The sequence below is a fragment of the Melopsittacus undulatus genome, chromosome Z, assembly GCF_012275295.1.
Source record: "Melopsittacus undulatus isolate bMelUnd1 chromosome Z, bMelUnd1.mat.Z, whole genome shotgun sequence".
NCBI lineage: Eukaryota > Metazoa > Chordata > Aves > Psittaciformes > Psittaculidae > Melopsittacus > Melopsittacus undulatus.
In genome coordinates, this window is record NC_047557.1 from 3,148,576 (window position 1) to 3,167,753 (window position 19,178).

Consider the following 19,178-nt stretch of genomic DNA (forward strand, 5'->3'; position numbering starts at 1 on the left):
TTTGGTTTGTCCAAGGACTTTCTGAGCCTCATGCTCTGCCAGGGAAGGAGGGGAGGCCAGGAGGAAAGCAGAGACAGGACACCTGACCCAGGCTAGCCAAAGAGGTATTCCATACCACATCATGCCCAGGATGTAACTGAGAGTTACCCGGAAGGGCTAGTACCCTGGGTGTTGGAAGAGGTATCGGTTGGTGCTCAGTCAGACAGGGTGGGGTGAGTTATTGGTTGGTGGCTGGTGGGGTGTTGTATTCTCTTCACTTGTTATTTCCTTTATTGTTAGTAGTAGTAGTAGCAGTAGTGATTTGTGTTATACCTTAGTTATTAAACTTATCTCAACCTGTGGGAGCTGCATTCTTGGATTCTCCTTCCTAGCTCTCTGGGATTTGGGGGACCAAGGGGAGTGGGGTGAGTTAATGAGCTGTGTGGCTGGTTTTAAACCATGACACAGTCTTAGTGCTCCTGCAAATGTTTTTGTAGATTTGGTCAATGTCTGCATCCCTCTCGTGTTTCCTTTTTGTTGCAGAAAATGTAAAGTAACTTCTTTGCCTCAAAGACCACTATTGTCCAGCTCGGTAGTGGTGGTGCTAGGTAATTAGTTAGTACTGCCAACCTCAATTGCCAACTTACACAATTATGAAGTAAGAACTGCTCTGTTTTAACAGTAACTGTTCTGTACTTACATGAGTAAGTACTGTTCCCTGGTGTTGCATTTCATGCCACTGCAGGTGTCTGCATATTATTCTTTGTCATCTTGTTGGCTGCAATACGTACCAGAAACTTCAGTGAAATGCTGCCAGCACTGCTTCAGGTAGTGCCAACCCATATTAACACGGTGTTTTCTTGTATTCTTACAACTGTCTGCTTCCTCCTTTTTCAGTGTTGGTTCTGATTTAAAAGGAGTAAATGCAGAGCCTTACCTGCTGGTGTCTTGGCAAGTAACAAGGATTTTACACATAATACACTACAGCAGGTGGCTCTCCTGACTTCTTTTGTAGGCAGGACAAAATATGCAAGTTCAAAAAGGTAAATTGCTTTTCTCAGGTGACTTCCACAGATCACTGTACATATCTTTCAAAGGACAGAATCAAATATGTCAGGGCATGTTGGAAAATGCCGAGTAGAAGAGCAGTTCTGCTTCCTGTTGATCGATTTTTCTTGGTTATAGCAGATTCCACCTGCTTTGACTGATGGTTCTCACAAGAAGCATGGGAGACTTGAAGACACAGATAATGTTGCCACTTGCTAGCCACTAGGATTGGCAGTCTGAAACAGTGCTGGTTGTGATAGGCAGGTAGAGTGCTCTTAATATTTAAGTCTCAGAATGCTAGAAATGGAAGGTCTAAAGTGTTTTAGGAGTATGGGATTGAGTCTGATCACAGGGTCATTGCTCTGTGGAAGAACACATCAAAAGCTTGACTGAAATGAAGCATATGTGCAGCAGAATCTGTCTCTTGAACTTGCATCATTGTTCTCTTGAAAACAAGACGGCTTCATTTGAGGTTGGAGACCAGCAGATTTATTGTGGCTGGTACAGTATGTGTGGAAATAGTCTCCTAAGTATTGCAGGGATGGTGTGTTTGTCCACTTGAGCTCATTATAAAGCCACCATGGTAAAGAAAGGCTTTCTACAACAACACATTTGGGTTATATAGTCTATAAATGGCTGCAGCTGTTCTGTTTGATTAAAGAAATAGCAAATCAGTCACTCTTTTAAGTTTCCATACATCTGCTCCCTCTGTTCTGCAATAAAGCATACACAGCAAGGTTCCTTATAACTCCGGGACACTTTTCTGGGGTGAGAACCATTTCAGAGAGGGTCCTTCAGCAACTCTCTGCTGCTCTGGCCTCACAGACCTTCCTGTAGAAGCTTCATGTCCCTGTGCTGTCACTACAAGGAAGAGTCCTGCCTATCATTAGTAAGGGGCAGTGGGGAGGCACATCCAGGGCTTGGTTGTCAGGTGAGATGTGGATTAGTAATAGAGTAGCTTTGGAAACCTAGGAAATTGTGACCACTGTCATCCTCCTTGGATTAAAAGCAGTGATCATCCTTTGGTACACTTGGTTGAGGGAGTGCAGAGGCTACTTATTTCTGTTTATTTTCAGACTCGGCATCTTTCAGAGTAATGCATTTTTTTCCAAGCACAAGGCTCTGTGTGTTTCTCTGGGTAAAAGAAATATGTGTGTGTGTGTGTGTGTTTTCCAGCACATCCCTATTGAGAGAGTTTTGTGTATGGAAAAATTTGTCTTGAACTAAATGAGATCTGGCAGTCATTTCTGTCAGAGACAAAAGGCTGCAATCTTTTGGTGGCATCCTTCTGGTGCAGGATGGGTTGTTGAGGAGTGGACTGGAGGCTGGCTGTGTAAGCTCAGAACAGAATCCCAGATTTTGTGCTGCAGACTGGCTTGTTTTCATGGTGACAGATGCAGGGTGAGATGAATAAACTGCGTGCTCTGTCACAGAGCACGAGTACTTCCTGTCTGTGATATGCTGGAGAGTGTGTGCTTGCCTAGAAGCAAAAGGGAGCTGACTGGCTCCTGATCCTTGAGGGTCCTTTGCAACCTGGTATTCTATGATTCTAGTCTGTGATTCGATTTGCAAGCATCATAAAAGAAATAAAACTACAGAGAAGTTATCCAGGTTCATAAGTTCATCATCAAAGCTGAGCAAACAGTATCTAGTTTATTTGGTTCCTGCAGACAACAGCTAAGCTGTTTAGCTCTTAGAGCTGATATTCTGTGGGCCTTGGTAGAGTACAGCCTATCACTACTGATGCTATGTGTAGCTGGTGCAAAGTACCCATTGAGGAGATGTGGAACTCTTAGAACAAGACTTTGTTTCTTAAATCAAATCATTGAAGTGTTTACTAGGTGTGAAAAACTAAATTAACTCCTCATTACTTGTTATATTTGTCACTAAAGGCTGTGTCCTTGTGTTGTTCCCCTCTTTCAGTGGTGTGGAATTAAAAAAGGACAAAAAGCATCATTACTTTTTACTCTTCTAGTGAATTTAGCTGGCCTTAAACTGCATTCTCTCCCACTTTTTTAGCACTTCTGTAAAACCACTTCAGAACAAAACAATGCTTTAAAATTGTGCTTGGCTTGTGGCATTAAGACTTCAAAGGCTGGGATTTCTCAGAGTAAGTGTTGAATTTGGACTCCAGCCTAGAGAGCCTCTAGGTTTACTTGCTTCCCATAGTTCTGTTTAAAACTAACAAGCCTGCTTCATCAGGTTTCAGAGTACAGTGGGTAAACTTGGTAACTCTTATTGCCTGTCCTGTTCTTTCCACAGGGATATGCTTCTCCACCAAAAAACGGGATTGAACAGAAGCGACCTGGACGTCCCTTGAACATAACATCTCTAGTTAGGCTGTCATCAGCTGTGCCAAACCAGATTTCCATTTCCTGGGCATCCGAAATTGGGAAGGTAAACTGTATGTTCTGTAGGATGTGGGAAGTTGTCTAAATAACCTCATTTAATAATAACCTGAGAAAGAATGCTCAGTATTGCTGGCCAGGTGTACACCAGCAAGAGCTTAGTATTAGGTGGCTGAACTTATAATAAGTGCCAGGAAAGATTTGCTCTAGAAGTATGGTAGTTTACAGTAGCATATATAAGATTCACATACACATGGCAATGACCTCCTTATGGAATACACATTAGAAAGCCAGCTGTTAGGGGTTGCCTGAAATGTGTGTCAAAACTACCTGAAACTACTTGTGGCATAAACAGTACAAAACAGCTCATGACAAAATAACAAAAGGAAAACCTGCTTTCCTCCTTGTAGCACCATAGTGTAAAAAAATGGCTTTGAGCAACTTGGTCAAAGGGGTTGGAACTGGATGAGCTTTAAGGTCTTTTCCAACCCAAACCAGTCCTGGGATTCTATATTCTAAGGCATGTTTCTCAATATCTGTTCATTGAAAAGCTGAAGGCTTTTTAAACTGCAGATATGCCAAGGCCATGAGGGTGGAAACATGCATTTGCTTTTGAGGGATTTGTATTTTCTAACCAAGTAATAAGTTTCGCTGAAGCAATTTTTATTTCATAGGAAGAACTGCTCAGTGGTTATCTCCATCTTTGTTCTTCTGAAATTCCTCTTTTTTTTTTTTTTTTACATGAAAATGATTTCTCTATGAGTCAGTTTAAAATCGAACTTGCAAATATACCAAAAAAGGGGTGGAATTTACAGGCAGGAAGGGTTTCCTGGGGAGATGCCAAGCTGTTTCTGGTTGATGGGTTTCAGACATGCTTTTTGTTGGACCCTACTTGTGCAGGTGTGTGTTTCTAAAGGAGGGTGTTTGAGCAGTGTGTTCCTTAAGAAATGACCATACATCATGTGTGTTCTTTCCGACGAAAAGTATTCTGGAAGTTTGGGTGACCTGAGGGAGATGTGACTCGATGTGGGGAGGGATGCAGAGTTGGAGGGGAAAAAATGAAAATTGAAGCTTCTTCAAAATTGAGTTCTAAACTTCATGGAAAGCTGCATTGAGGGGAAGCATACTAGACTTGAGGTGGCAGGAGATAAAGAGGACGGTGACTGAAACATACCTGTTGCTTCCAAATGCCTGCAGTCATTAGTCATAATTGAAAAGGGATTAGCCTTCAAAACAGCTGTGTGTCTCTTTAGAAATCCCCCTGTGGATTTAGTAAGGAAAAGAAGGGAGAATGTGAAGAATTTCTGAATTCTTAGGTTTGGGTAGCTGTTGCAGCAGCCATTTCAGGTGTTGGTAAGTCAAAAACTACCTACAGCTCTCTGTGACTAGTGTAAATCCGTCTGCATTCAGTTATCAAAGCAGTTTACTTTTTTTTCTTCAAAATCAAAGTCTGTGTACTGGAGACACGCCACATTTCAAAGTAAGACTCCGGTATAAGCTTTTATACACTAAATACAAGTTAAAAAAGAAACTGAAGAGAAAGCTAATGTTCAGGAAACAAGTGAAGGGCAATGCTGACAGCAAAGGTTTTGTTTCTCAGAGGTAGAGGGAAAGATCTATGCCATTGTTTTCCAGTCATAAAGCACAAGGATCTGGAAATGACAGCAGTGTTGTGTGTGGTCTTGGCCTGTCTTGCTGATCCCTGCTTTCTTTTTCCCCTCTATATTCCAAAATATTCTGTCATGGAAGGAGATGAATTGGAGGTTGTCCCTGCATCTCCCCTTGCCCTGGGAGGTAGAGTGAGTTCTTTGGGTTGTTGGTGCTCTGCTCTAAGTATTAGAACTCACAAGGGAGTTGTCATGATTCATCCTCATAAATAAAACCCCCAGGAACAGTTTGGAGTGGGCTCGTGGACGTGTTGGTGTCTGATAGTGGAGGGCTTCTGATCAAAAGAGGCATTAACTCCACAGAGTTGGTCAGCCTTGAGCCGATAAGAGTTCTTCCTGTGGGCAATAAACAGTGCAGTCAGTATATGGTAATTCTTTAAGGGGGGGGGGGGGGGAATACCAGTTTGTTTCAGTGGTTTCCCATGCATTTAGATTACTTTATTGGCTCATCTGGGTAAGAGCTTGTTTTCCTGTGGGTGGTAAAGGAGGAGTAGAGCGGTACCAGAAAGTACAGGAGCCATAAGAAGATGACTGGCAGGGAGTGATAATAAGAGATCACAGGCTGTGTTTGTTATACTGATGAAACCATTATTATTCTGTAGCAGTGGGACCTGAAGAATTTTCACTAGTGACCTTGAAGGGAGACTGAACAAAAGAAGCTGGCAAGTGGTGTGACTTAGGGAAGAGAAGTGAATGCTAGGGAATGTGGCCAGCCTAGGAGGAGTGGGTATGGAGGTTTGACTTAAAAGTGCAGAGCAAGCTAAAGAACAGGTGCAAAGAGGTTGGTGCAGCTGCGTGCCATTTGAAGGTGTTGTGGTTGTACCTGAAAGACCATTCATCTTTTGTCACTTTGAGCTCTCCATAACAGATTGACACTGAAAAAAGGGAAGGATTTAGGAGACAGGTGTGAGAAGTTCTCAAAGGCTGCATGCATGGGCAGGTGTGTTGTGCTCTAAATCATCTTTCCAGGAAAAGAGCCCAGACTGGATCGGCTGGAGAGTTCTGGCAGAGTACTGGACTCTTTCACGGTACTGAAGTTATCCCTTAAGGCTTTCATAACTGTGAAGCCCAAAATGGGCAAGTTTTTGTTTTTACTGTATGCTACAACTAGTGTAAACAGTGATCTGTTGTCATGGTGAAAGTACTGTATGAAACCAATATTTAATCTTTCATCACTCTCTTTATAGAATTACTCCATGTCTGTGTATCTTGTCCGTCAGCTCACTTCAGCGATGCTCTTGCAGAGATTAAAAATTAAAGGCATCAGGAACCCTGATCATTCCAGAGCACTAAGTAAGTCATATTAATTTTCTTGTTTGTACTTCTTGAGGGTGGTTGGTGGTGCTTTAACTGTTAATCCTTTGGGGATTTGCAGCATTCTGAAAGAAGTCCATGCCTAGAGTATCAAACTTCCCTTTGCTATTGCTGGGGCATTACGCATGTTTTCAGTGAGGCTACCTGTGCAGGTTGGGAGCACATTTAAAGATCCTGTCCAAAATGTTCTTATGGGAATTCCATGAGCAGCCCTTATGGAGGTGGATTGTGAGGTTCAGGCAGATTTCCTAAACTCTCTTCACTTGCATGTTTTGCTTACTGTCCCTCTCTCACTGATGATTGTTTTATTCATCTTTGTATGCTGGGCTGAGTTTGCTCTACTAATCATTGTGGCTGTTAATGCATCTGCTGCACAACAATCTGGCAATGAACAGTTTGCCAGTTGCTTATAAATAGTGAAATTGTTGGTGGTTTGAAATTGCTATGAGTTAGTTTCCTAGGTGCTTAATTTTTTTAGATAGCTGGAAATAAAGTACTGGCAAATCAAGATTAGCAGTTTAAATAATGTCTATGTTGTAACTTTTTTAATAGTTAAAGAAAAACTAACTGCAGATCCTGATAGTGAGATTGCCACCACCAGTCTGCGTGTGTCTCTGATGTGTCCTGTAAGTATGGCTAGAAGTTACCATATGCAGATCTGTATTTTCATCTTTCTAAAAGCAGCCCCACTTTTTTATATACTGATTCATTAATATAAAACAGTGGGGAGAAGAGTGCATCTCTAAGCACCTGATTATGGCAGTGTTCAAACAATTGGATGCAGCTCATTTAATAGTTAGAATCAAATTGCTTCTTGTGTGTAATGAGGCCTTTAGAAGGTGTAATCTTGCATATTGAAGTGGTGAGACTTAATTGGGTAGAGTGACAATAATTAAAGCATTTGGTGATAAATAAAACTTCCGATATCCTCATCTTGGTGGTATTGCTTATACTGCCAGCTGCTATGACAGACAAAATGATCACTGTGTAACAGGTAATGCTGCCTTGGGGTTTCTCTTCCTGGGTAGTAACTGGCCTTGTGTTTGTGACTGTTAAGCTAAATGTTAAAATGGGTATTATGCCATTCTAATGTAACCTGAACTCAAATTCCCCTTTGAACTACTTGGCTAAAAAATAGCGAAAGTGGGAACATCGGTAGGTCTTTTATTTCCAGGATTCAGTTTTTATTTACATTAGTTATTGGGAAGTCATTAGTTATTAGCAGATCCATTACAAATACTTCTGGCTGTTTTCGGTTCAGTGAAGACCTTGAGGATGGCTTTACTGTTTAAGAATAATGAAGGGTGGATTTGCCTGCAGTATCCTTAGCACTGGGCACCATCTCTGTAGAGAGAAGGGACACTTCACCACTTGCCTATGAAAGAGGCCTATTAAGAAAGATGGGGATAGACTTTTTAGCAGGGCCTGTTGTGATAAAGTGAGGGGTGATGGGTTTAAACTGAAAGAGGGAGACTCAGGCTGGATATGAGGAAAAAATTCTTTACTGTGAGCATAGTGAGGCACTGGTATGGGTTACCCAGAGAGGTGGTGAATGTTCCAGCCCTGGAGACATTCAGCACCAGGTTGGACAGGGCTTGGAGCAACCTAGCTGAAGATGTTCCTGCTCGTTGCAGAGATGTTAAACTAGATGACCTGTGAAGGTCCCTTTCAATCAAAACTGTCTATGATTCTGTGCATCTGACTTTGTTAGCCATCCAGATCTACTTCACTGCTTTCTGTTCTGACATTCTTTAAATGCCTTTCCTGCAGCTGGGAAAAATGAGACTGACAATCCCATGCCGGGCTGTTACTTGCACTCACCTGCAATGTTTTGATGCTGCTCTTTATCTTCAAATGAATGAGAAGAAGCCCACCTGGATCTGCCCTGTCTGTGACAAAAAGGCAGCCTATGAGAGCCTGATCTTGGATGGGTAAGAGACTGGGCTTGGAGGTTACACAGTTAATTTTCTTTTCATTCTGTACTTGATAGCTACTTTTGCAACTTTTGTGAGTTTTAGCCATTTCATACCATTTTTTTTTTCATCAAAATACTTTGGACTGGGAGGGATCATTAAACTATGTTTCTATTCCCATATAACAAACTACAGAAATTTATCTCCAGATTGCATCATCAAACTTCTGATACTCAGTGTATTTCTTCTGGAGAAACCCAAATGTGACATTTAAGGATTGATCTCCCTTTTACATAACCATTACTCTTAAGCTGTTAACTTTTAATTTAAACTCATAAACAAGTGTCAAACTTGATTCACAGGATGATGACTTCTGCTTTTATATGAATTCTGTGAATTGCAGTAATGTTGGAGTGGAATATGGGTAGGTCAGGTTGCTCTTCTAGGCTTTATCTGTGACAGCTGTAATTACAGGCTTTCACGTAAGATTAACTAGGGAGAAAGTACATGCAGTGGGTTGAAGGTGTGATCATAATTAGCTTTTCAACTGTGTCTCCTTTTCACTTACGATAAAAAAAGTCACCTGGAGTCAAAAGTAAAACCATTCACCTTTATATTTCAGGCTCTTCATGGAAATTCTTAATGAATGTTCTGATGTGGATGAGATTAAATTCCAAGAAGATGGCTCTTGGTGCCCCATGAGGCCAAAGACAGATGCTGTGAAAGTCTCAGGTCCACAGTGCACTAACATAGACAGTACGTACATCTGGTGACTGTATGTACTGACAAAAGTCTTGGAGACTTAATTGCGTCCTGGATAATTCTTATGGATGTTGGTGTTTTGTGGAGGCCTTAATACTTCTTGCCATTGAAACAAAAAAGAAAGGGTTGCTTCTCAAACAATGTGCATTTTGGGTCTTTGCTCTTCATAATAGCTGTTAAGAGAACGGAAAGTTTCTCTTATTTAAGGTCCTTACACTGATAAAGGAAGACTACAGTTTGTGCTTTAATAATTCCAGCATGGTACAGAATACTAATAAAACAGTTCCTGGGCCATAACTTTCTCTGCAGTGGCCAGGAAGATGATCTAAAACAGGATTTGCATTCCTAGTCTGTTGCAGATAGAAACTTCTAATGTCAATAGCCTTTAAAACAACAGTGATACTTTATTTTCTCATTTAGGTGCCAGCGTTGTTAGCAAACAGTGTTCCGTGACAGTGGCCAGTGAGGCAAGCAAGAAGCAAGCTGATGTTATTGACTTGACAAAAGAAAGCTCTTCTGATGAGGACGATACTCCTCCCAAAAAGAAGTGTGTTTATAAGTCTGGAACACGTGGAAGCCAAGCCAGAGGGTTTGTCAATTTTAAAGTTAGTTGTTATTCTGTAATGTCTCAGATAAACTAATGCATAGACAGGCGGACTTGTAATCTCTGTTCGGGATCCAGCTCCACACTTCCAGAGGAGAATTTCTAGGCCTCTCCCTATAGAAGATACAGGACCTTTGATATGGTACCTTTGTACAGGTGAAACACTATTAAATAGTTATTCATCTCACAAGGCTTCGCTGACTATTGCTGTGTGTGCAGGGATATTTCTCCATAGAAAAAGAGATTCTCCTGAGAAAGCAGGTTATGCCAAGTGGAGGAGTTTTGTGCATTCTTGCTAAGATAGTGTCATCTTAAAAGCTTTTCTTTTGCTGTCTGTTAACACCCTTGGATCTGCTGTGGTGCCCAGGAAATGAGGCTTCATTGCGTGTTTCATCCATCCTGTTGGTCTTGGAAGGGAGGCGCTTTGCTGATTTGAATTAAGACAAGTTTTTCCTCTATCTGTTAAAATCTGGTACGTTGTGGATGCTGTTGGCTGTGGTTATCAGTCAGTCCTGCACCTCAGTTAGCACAGTTGAGAGCTTCAAGTCCCCTGTCAGCTGATCCATCTTTGTAGATGTGCCAAACTTCAGTGTCGGGTTTAACCAGCTTCGTTACTGTTGTGCTGCCCTCTGTCTTGTCCCAGTCTGTGCAACTTGGATGCAGTTAGTTTGTGGCTTCCATAACATTCTTGCTTTTGGCCTTTTGGGTGCAGGAGACCTGCAGGGAGAGAGGGACACTGATTAGGCTCACCAGCTGTTGCTGCTCCATGAGACAGTGCTAGTCATGGCTTAGTAGTTAGTGTTGCTGCCTGCATGAGGTGTGTGTCTGTGTCTCTCAGCATAGTGGCTTATGTCTTATACTAAAGTAATAGTAATAAAACCCAAACCCCTTCTGTTTTGCCAGCTCTTGAAGTGATGAGCAGGTGTGCTGTGTTTCTAGTCTGCAGGAATGTGTGGTCTTTGGTGAGCAAATAGCTGGTCGTCATCAACAACTTTCAGCAGTGATACTGACATGCTGTTGCTTTTTGTGAGGATTGTGGAGTAGTCCTTCTGCAAAAGACTTTATTTTCTAAGAACAAAATAGCTACAAACACATCTCTTAATGAAGTTTCAGAAGGCACCAAGACTTCCTTCCATGCTCCTGTGTTTGAGATGGCTACCTGCAACCATAATTGTAGGAGGACTGAGTTTTCTTGTCTCTCTGTGACCTATGTATTTTCCTTGCTGTTTGGGTATGGAAATGGCATGTTTTCATTCTTCAAATCCAAGTCAAAGCCAGGCTTTTGGGGAATAGCTTCTCTCCTGTGAACAGTGTTGCCTGAATGCTGGTTTTGGCAAAATTGTGGGATGCCTTCCTGTAGGCAGAAGCAATGTAGGCTGAAGTGTAAGAGGTGCTTAAGAAGGAGGGTCTGAAATCCAAGCTTCTGAAACCAGAAGTAGCATAAATGTACCAGTGCAGCAGTGTGGGGAGGAGAGTGTGAGTGAGTAACACTCATGGCTGGAGTGGAGCAGCCAGGAGTGGGACTCTGGGTGTTTCTACCTGACCTGCAGCTTATGAAGTACTCTGCATGTGGTTGAATGAGTGTTGTGTTATCTTTAACAGTGCTGCAAAGTAATCAGGCTGAAGGTGGGGATGCAGAAGGGTTTAAACTGGTTGCAAGCTCCTGGAGAGCTGAACTTAACTTGGGCTTAGCCTCTGAGTAAAGGTGGATTTGGTGTTTAACTCTCATCTGTGCTCCAGGGGCTGAGCAATGCTCAGTCATGCCCTTAGTGGGATGGAAGAGCACCAAGGAACACTCATGGGGAGAAATTGAAATGAGAAGTCTTCTCCTGGCTCTGACTACCTGCAAATCCCTCCAGGGGTGCTCCTCAGATACAGATACCCAGTTCTGTGTCCGAGTGGTAGACTGCTGTACATGACTCCAGCACTGTACTTTGTTTTAATGCCGACTTGCTCTTATGTCACAGCTGCTGTTGAGATCCAAGATACGGTCATGTTATTGTGAAGACTGTTATGAAAAAGAAAATTAGAGTGGAATACTGTGTAGTGAGTAGCCATGCTATAGCTGTGTTATCACAGAGTGATCTTGTGAGTAAGAGTGTGTGCTTTCTGCTCTGTAACTAACGGCCAGGTTGTTTGTAATTTCCCATGCTGTTTAAAACAGGGTGCTCATGTACCAGCCATCTACGGTCAGAGTGCCCAGTGTGACAACGGTCAATGCTGCTGCTATTCCTCCTTCATTAACAGACTGTCCAGTACCATTCCATCATCCACGAATTTCCAATATTTCATCAGATCTGCCAAGTAGGTGGTGGCTATTTATAACATTTGAGTTTGTGGGGTGGGTGGAAATTGGGGAACTGATTAATGCTTACTGGTTTCTTCTTTAATGGAACAAGACAATATGCAGTATTGTGCTGATGTGATGTGTAAGACAGTCCAGTAGAGGCTGCTTTTTCCAGTTTCAGATTGCACTTGGCAACATTGATATGAAGAACATTACTTCTGGGGTACAAATTGGCGCTGTGGAACAGCAGCCAGAAACGCTCTTGCTGTATTCAGTTAGACTTTGAGTAAACATCCTGTTATTACATACTGTAGATGAAAGGGAGAGTAGGTGCTTATTTAAGTTATAGACGTGTGATGGCTCATCCCAATTCTAGACATAGAGATAGTTCTGTTAACTGATTCTAATGGTGCTCTGTCTAGACTGTATGAAAAAGGTTAAGGTGAGCTACAATATGTAAGCTGACCTCTATTGACTTTCTTTATCTAGACAAACCTAAATGCCTATGATGTATTCTTCAACACTGCTGCTAAATATCAGACAAGGTGGGGATACTGATTATTTTCTATCCTGGCTCTTTGAAAAGAACACTGTATATAATGGACTCTGGGGGTTCTCTTTGCTGGCTGTATGAACCCAGAGCCAAGGAAATGGTGACTTGTGGTGACAGGTGTCATGTTGGCCTCCTGTACTTCCCTCTCTTCCCTTCATTGCCTGTCTCCATTTCTCCCCTGCAACATCTCTGGGTTTTTTCCTCTTCTTTCAGCACCAGTTTGGCAATGGGATGGATATCATTCCCCTTGTTTCTCTTTCCATTTTGGTTCCCTTACTGCTTCCTCCCTCCACTTCTCCCTTCTTAAGAATTTGGCTGTCTTCCCAAATTGCAGAGTAAGCTGAGAGAATAGGAGTCTAGAACTGTTGCCCATCTCTAACAGTTGAAAATCTAGAATGTGCAAGAATAAATGAAGCTGCCAATTCTGCAAAAGCAACTGAGCTTAAACCTCCTTTATGATTTTTTTTTCTCTAATGGAGAAAGAGGAGGAGAGATGCCACTAGCCTGAATGGATTTGGAGGTGAAGGGAGAGGGAGGGAGTAAGTTTCCCATGTCTTTCTGTTGACATAGCAAACACAAGGCCAATATTTAGAAATAAAACAAACAAACAAAAAAAGGCTGTAATTTCTCATTGATTTTGTAATTTTAAACATCTTGCCCTAAATGCTTACACACTAATGGTGTATAAGATGGACGCTAGTTGTCACTGCTCTTGGAGGATATACCTTGAACTACTTGTAGTTTCCTCTTCTTCATTCCTTTTATTTGTCTAGACACAAAACGGGGATGATATTAGAAATGTTTCCTTATTGGCTGCCCGTGGGTGGAGGAAGAGACCTGCTGCTTGTTTTTGGACTTGTGCATGTTGTGACTTTACTTCATTCCAGCATCCTTAATGTGATGACACTCTTCATGTCCCAGTATGGCCAAGTCAGGTACAATATGCAGTGAAACTTGCATTATGAACCAACAGCTCCAAATGGCAACCTCCATCTAAGCAACCACATTGAACCACCCTGCAATATCCAGTGAATAATAATCATTATGTCATTCTCATTCTTAAAAAGAGCCACTTTGTACTAGATAACTCGTTTTGCTGCTGCCTGAAGTAGTCGTTGAGAGTGGTGTCACAGTGGTATATTCCATATAGAAACTCTGTAGCAAAATCTGTTCTAAGACTACAAAGAATAGAAAGTTCCTTAAATTTGTGGTATATAAATAAAAGACTCATCCGCTTATTATCCTTCTCTTCTTTCTAGGTTTGGATTTTCTTTCGCTTATCCCAGTAGATTCTCAGGTATGTTTCTGAACTGCTGGGGGTTTAATTTGGGTTTTTTTTCTGACATACTGCTCAAGTAATTCTCAGGGTACAGTCACTGCCCATACCATGTTTAAGACCTGACCTTGCCTAGACTTAACCACAACCCAGGACAATCCAAGAGGTGGTAATGAGGACACATCATAGGAGGATTCTGTTTAGCTGTAGTATGATAAATCCAGACATCAAAACTATTGATAGTTCACCCATCTTAAGTGGAAGCTAATTTGAATACATCCATCACATACTCTAAGTTCCTACTGTGCATATGTAGGCCAGATGGACCCTGCAGATATACTTCACCAGTTCTTAGTTTTGATAATAGTAGGAGATGAAGTTCTAAAAATATCTTAATTTGATGAGCACATGACTGCACACTTTTATAACAATCCCTCTGTTTAACACTCAAACCCGATTTATTGGCTTTGGATCTGAAGCAGACCTTGTGCTTTATCTTTGTCCATAGAAGACAACAGCAGTAGGACTTTCCTGTAGAGTTGACTTTCTGGTACTTTGTAAACAAAGGCTGAACCTCCTTCTTTCCACTTAACTGCATCTTGCAATGCTCTGTGCCTCACCTTGAGATCTGAACTGCCAAATGTGGGAGTAACATGTGGGAGGCTGGAAGCAGATATGCTGCCATGAAGTGTCCACTTTGGACAGTTCAAACAGTTCAGGCTCAGTTCCATGCATATGCCCACAGCTGGAACCCACAGGGTAAGAGAAAGTGAGATGTGACAAGCCTGTGTGTGTGCACGCAGGGGGTGCCTTACACTGCCCTCCTCTTTGACACCTGGCAGCCTTGTGTTTCTGAGTGCTCAGATTGTTCAGCTTTGCTTTCAGGAGGCTTGTTTTCCACCTCAGGGAGGTTAAACCAACTTAGTAATTTTTATGAATCAGACTTGATCAGGGCTCATTTGTCACAACTAAAATGGTTAGAGACCTGAACATATCATCATGGCATAGACTTTGAAAATACAGCTGCTGCCCTGAGGGGAAGGAAATTACTCTGACCTCCGCTGAAGTAGCAAAAAGCACTCTGCTGCCTTTCATAATGAAAGGAGCAGGCACAGGTGGTTGTGCCCGGTAGCTGTGGGCAGAGAACATTTTCCAAATAATATTTTATTTCTTGTGGATGTGTCAGTGTTTTTTAACATGCTAGTAAGTGCTCAAGCTAACCAGTTAGTAAGGGAAAAACAAAAAGAGAAGGAAGAGGGAGAAGGGCCCATGGCCACAGTCTGCTGCTCACTTGCTGGTTTTGCAGAACTCTGGTTCTTGCTGTGCGTTGTTATGTAATGCATTTTGTGCCTGTTGTAGGAAAGATGTATGTTTAGAGTATGCATTTCCCTAGTGCTGTTAGTATCCTAATTCTTCATTGTTTGTTTTGAGCAGTACTGTCGTCCTATGTTTTTGGATAGTCTTTCCTCAACCTTAACAAGCAGCACACCTGGCAGCATCATCACATCGACCAGTCACCATGAAAGCAGCACGCATGTTAGCTCCTCCAGCAGGAGCGAGGGAGGAGTGATAACCAGTGTTCCCGACATCATCTCACTGGATTGAGGCAAAGGGCAACATGCTGGACTGTGGGATGCATTGCACAGAGCTCCTATTGCTGATCTCTCTCTGGAACTTCAGCACCTCATAAGTTACTCTGATATTTATTGAAAGGATTTGCCTTGTAGGGAACGGAATAAATTCACCTACATTAGGACCATAAGAGATAGATTTTTTTTTTTTGTTTGTTTGTTTGTTTTGTTTTTTTTTTTTAATTTTTTCTTTTCATCGTTGAATAGTTGGTATAGAAAAGGTACTTTCTGATCATGCTTCCATGCTTTTGGCTTGTTCTGGGGAAACTGATGACTTGTTGCTGGGTGGATTTAACAAATGTTTTTCAATTTTGTTGTAAAACACAGCAATAATGTAAAAACAAACCTTTTTTTTAATATATATATGAAAAGGCACTTAACCACTCTGTAACAACCACCGTGACCTGGATTTAGGTGCACAAGTGTATGTGTTAGTGAATTTTTAGTATTTTCACTGGGCCCTGTAATAAATTTCAGATAATGGAGCTCTGTGAAATAGCCATGCCTTGAATTGTATGTCTCTTGTTCCTGGCTTCCCCCTTAACTTGGGGATATAGGGGAAGCCTCTGTAAATGAGATTTGTTTCTCCTTTTTTCCTCCTGGTTTCATGTTTTTCATAAAAGTAATAAAATCCTAAGCAGTGGCTTCTTTTTGTACTGTTCTTTGGGCTGGGGAGGGGACAGCCTATGCAAACTCTGCTTTATGTCACCTCTGCACTGCACTGTCAGAATTGGGCCACCTCCCCACCACCAGAATTTCCAAACTGTGTACCATTGAGCTATAGTTGAATTTCTGGCTTGATAAATTTAGGAGATGATAGTAAAAAAAAAAAAAAAACCCAACCAACAAAACCCCACCTTTAAATTCCATTTTAGACTGTGAGGTCCTTGGTCACCCTTTCTGAAGTTACTGCCCCATACCAGATGACCAGGGGCAGTGCATGCTTCCTCTAGAACTATAAGGAGGCAAACCAGGAATTCCTTTATCCAGTGCAGGAATATTTTCTATGATCTCTTGTTCCCATGGCTTTTGGCACCACAGTAACTGCTGTATGCTGTTTGGAAACACCACACTCCCGCTTGCCATGGTGGAGGCTTGGCATTTACGGAGATAAAAGCTGTTCATAGATGCACAATATTTCCACCTGATCGAACCTATTGTTATAGTGCAGTGCCACTTTTTCACACTTTACACAACCTTTTATCGTGGCTTTTATAATTCAGTGGGAACACCTTCCTCCTGTTTTACTCCTCTGCAAATGGGCTGCTTCTCTCTGTGTCTCTCCATGCACCTTCCAGGATAACCTCAACAGTGCTGCATGTGCAATAGGTTCCAGGAAAACCAAGTTGTGTTCACAGAGCTGGAATAGTAGTACTATTTGTATAGGCTGATACAGCAGCTTTTCCAAGTGTTGTGTTTCTGCTGAGTAATCATATTTGAGATTATTCCTTCTGTAATGGCCAGCTTTCAGTTTTCCCTAATTTTGTGTTCCTGTTTTATTTCTTTAGGCGGATGTCTGGTGCTTTTTGTCTTCTGTTACCATTCCAGTATCTGAACAAAGTACATGGACAAGAAATATTGAAGCAGGATGTATTGTAATTCTTGTCTGCCCTGTAGTCCCACCTTTAACAGGGCATTACCATTTCTTTGCCTTGGGGCTTTTTGTTTTGGTTTTTTTTTTTTTGTATGATCTTCCACAGCAGCCTTCAGTTGACATGTTGGTCTTAATATTGTGTATGGTTTTGATTCTTTCCTTGTCTGCTGAATTTTTTTCACGTGTTACAAATCACTTTCTAGCATGATTTGTTTCTAGTAAAGCCATGCTGCTCATGAAGCTTTTTTTCTGCTAATGGCTGGTGGTGTATCAGTGCTTTCTGCATCCCAGTTGCGCAGTGACTTGAACTATTACAGTATGAAAAGAGGTTCCATGTTCATTCTGAATGTTTCAAACTGGTTTCTACTGTGGAAGATGCTATTTGTGCTCCTAATGTCCAACTGAAGCATTCAACTGCTCAGTGAGGGCAAGTGACATTTGTAGGACATGTGCTATAGACAATGGGTATTGGAAAATAATGACTGTAATGTTGGTAATTGTTACACCCTGTGTAGTAGTTACTTCTCATGGATAAGGTAGGGTTGTGTGGGAGTTTTGCAGCTACATTTATCTCTAAACCTTCTAGTGCCATAACAGCAATGTCAATGCAAACTACAGTCATTTGAGCCTTGCCCATTTAGAGGAGTGCTATCCTGTTCCAGGCTGTGGTGAGAGACATTGAGGTGAACAATGCTGTTTTCCTGCACTGCTGACTGACGTACATGCAGTAGATGATTACAAGGCTTGTGTAGCCCTAAATCCTTTCATTCACTTGAGGTTGTATCAAGGGCTGGAGTACTCCAGTGCAGCCATGTCACAACCAGGAATTTACGCAGGGGACCAGGGGGTGTGACTTAATCAAGTCTGTACCCCATCAGCCCAGCTCTGAACAAAGCAGTTCATTACAGCTAGATGATCTTTTGGTCTGTTTTTCTTTCAGTAGGCTCTGAAGTGCATCAGGTTCAATTACTGTCTTAACTCTTTTTTTCCCTGCACGATCTGGTTACTGCTTTGAATCATAGAATCACAGAAGAGTTAGGATTGGAAAGGACCTTAAGATCACATAGCTCCAACCCTCCTGCCATGGGCAGGGACATGTCATACTAAACCATGTCATCCAAGTCTCTGTCCAGCCTGGCCTTGAACACTGCCAGGGATGGAGCATTCACAACTTCCTTGGGCAATCCATTCCAGTGCCTCACCATCCTTACAGTAATGAACTATAGCAAATAGCCCTTCTGACAATCTGCAGAAGGGAAGTAAATGAGCAGCATGCTGCAAGAGCTGGCCTTTTTTGTTTCCCTCACCCATCCATTTCCTGCCTCTATTCCTGCATTTTCTGGCAGTGAGCTGACTGCTAAATCCTGGTTACATAAAGGCTGCAACTGTACACCTATGGGCCTGTCAGCCTGAGCCAGCTGCTGATTTTCCCACTTCCAAGTCAAACTGGTCTGAAACATTCAAGAGCCACATGGGCAGGACCTTGCTGCCCAACAGTACTGCCCCAGGGTATTCTGCATACATCCAGCAGCAAGAATTTTGGCATTTTTCACCTTAGTCACTGCCGTGAACAAGATGCTGGGCTAACTTAGCTTTGAGTCTGACACAAAATGACCATCACATTTAACTGTACGTGTTTCCTGTGCCATTTCCTCATCTGCATGCAGTGTTTTCCCTTTCTCCCGAGTGTTTGGTCCTGTGAAGAGCTACTGTTGTGACCTGACTTTGCTACTGTAGACCCATGTTTAACCATGAGTTTATAGGAATACTGATACTTTCCTGTGTCTTTAGATTGCTGATTTAGCAAGAATCAGATTTGGCAAAGCACTAAAAAGGCAGATTTCAAGAATGTGGATGTTACTATGCTATGTAAACTGAGACTGAGCTCAAGGTAACACACATCCCACCAAGGCTGAGCTGTAACACTTCCTGGTTTTCCATATTTGGAAAATGGGTCTTTTGATGAAATTGTTTTTAAGCTCTAAGGAAACTTGGAGAATGGAAAAAAACCCAAAATACTCAAAACTCAAATAAAAAAAAAAATTACACAAACACATGTAAATTGTTTTCCTAAGAAGTTAAATTGCCAGTTCAGGCTTTAAAAGTTAAGCATCTATTTCATCCTTGACGATTTCAGCAGTTACCACACTAATGTCTTTTGACAAAGAAACCTCCTCCAAAATAAAACACGACAGTTTTATGT

The 19,178-nt window shown here is 41.8% G+C and overlaps 1 protein-coding gene across 4 annotated transcripts in view; it reads left to right on the top strand.

Annotated features, from left to right (window-relative positions):
* The window catches only part of PIAS2 (protein inhibitor of activated STAT 2), a 34,644-nt gene extending 18,618 nt beyond the window's left edge, over positions 1-16,026 (top strand). The window contains exons 6-15 of one of the 4 annotated variants that reach the window (XR_004080074.2): positions 3,289-3,423; positions 6,229-6,334; positions 6,908-6,981; positions 8,126-8,286; positions 8,891-9,024; positions 9,451-9,619; positions 11,799-11,938; positions 12,411-12,466; positions 13,734-13,771; positions 15,185-15,289. Coding sequence is in view for 2 of the 4 variants with exons in the window: in XM_005145385.4 (XP_005145442.3) it covers positions 3,289-3,423; positions 6,229-6,334; positions 6,908-6,981; positions 8,126-8,286; positions 8,891-9,024; positions 9,451-9,619; positions 11,799-11,938; positions 13,734-13,771; positions 15,185-15,355 (1,128 nt within the window). In the remaining 2 variants the exon portion in view is untranslated. Of the gene's footprint in view, positions 1-3,288; positions 3,424-6,228; positions 6,335-6,907; positions 6,982-8,125; positions 8,287-8,890; positions 9,025-9,450; positions 9,636-11,798; positions 11,939-12,410; positions 12,467-13,733; positions 13,772-15,184 lie in introns of all 4 variants that reach the window. The other 3 variants (XR_004080073.2, XM_005145385.4, XM_031045686.2) reach the window with 3 other exon arrangements.
* Positions 16,027-19,178: the final 3,152 nt, after the last annotated feature.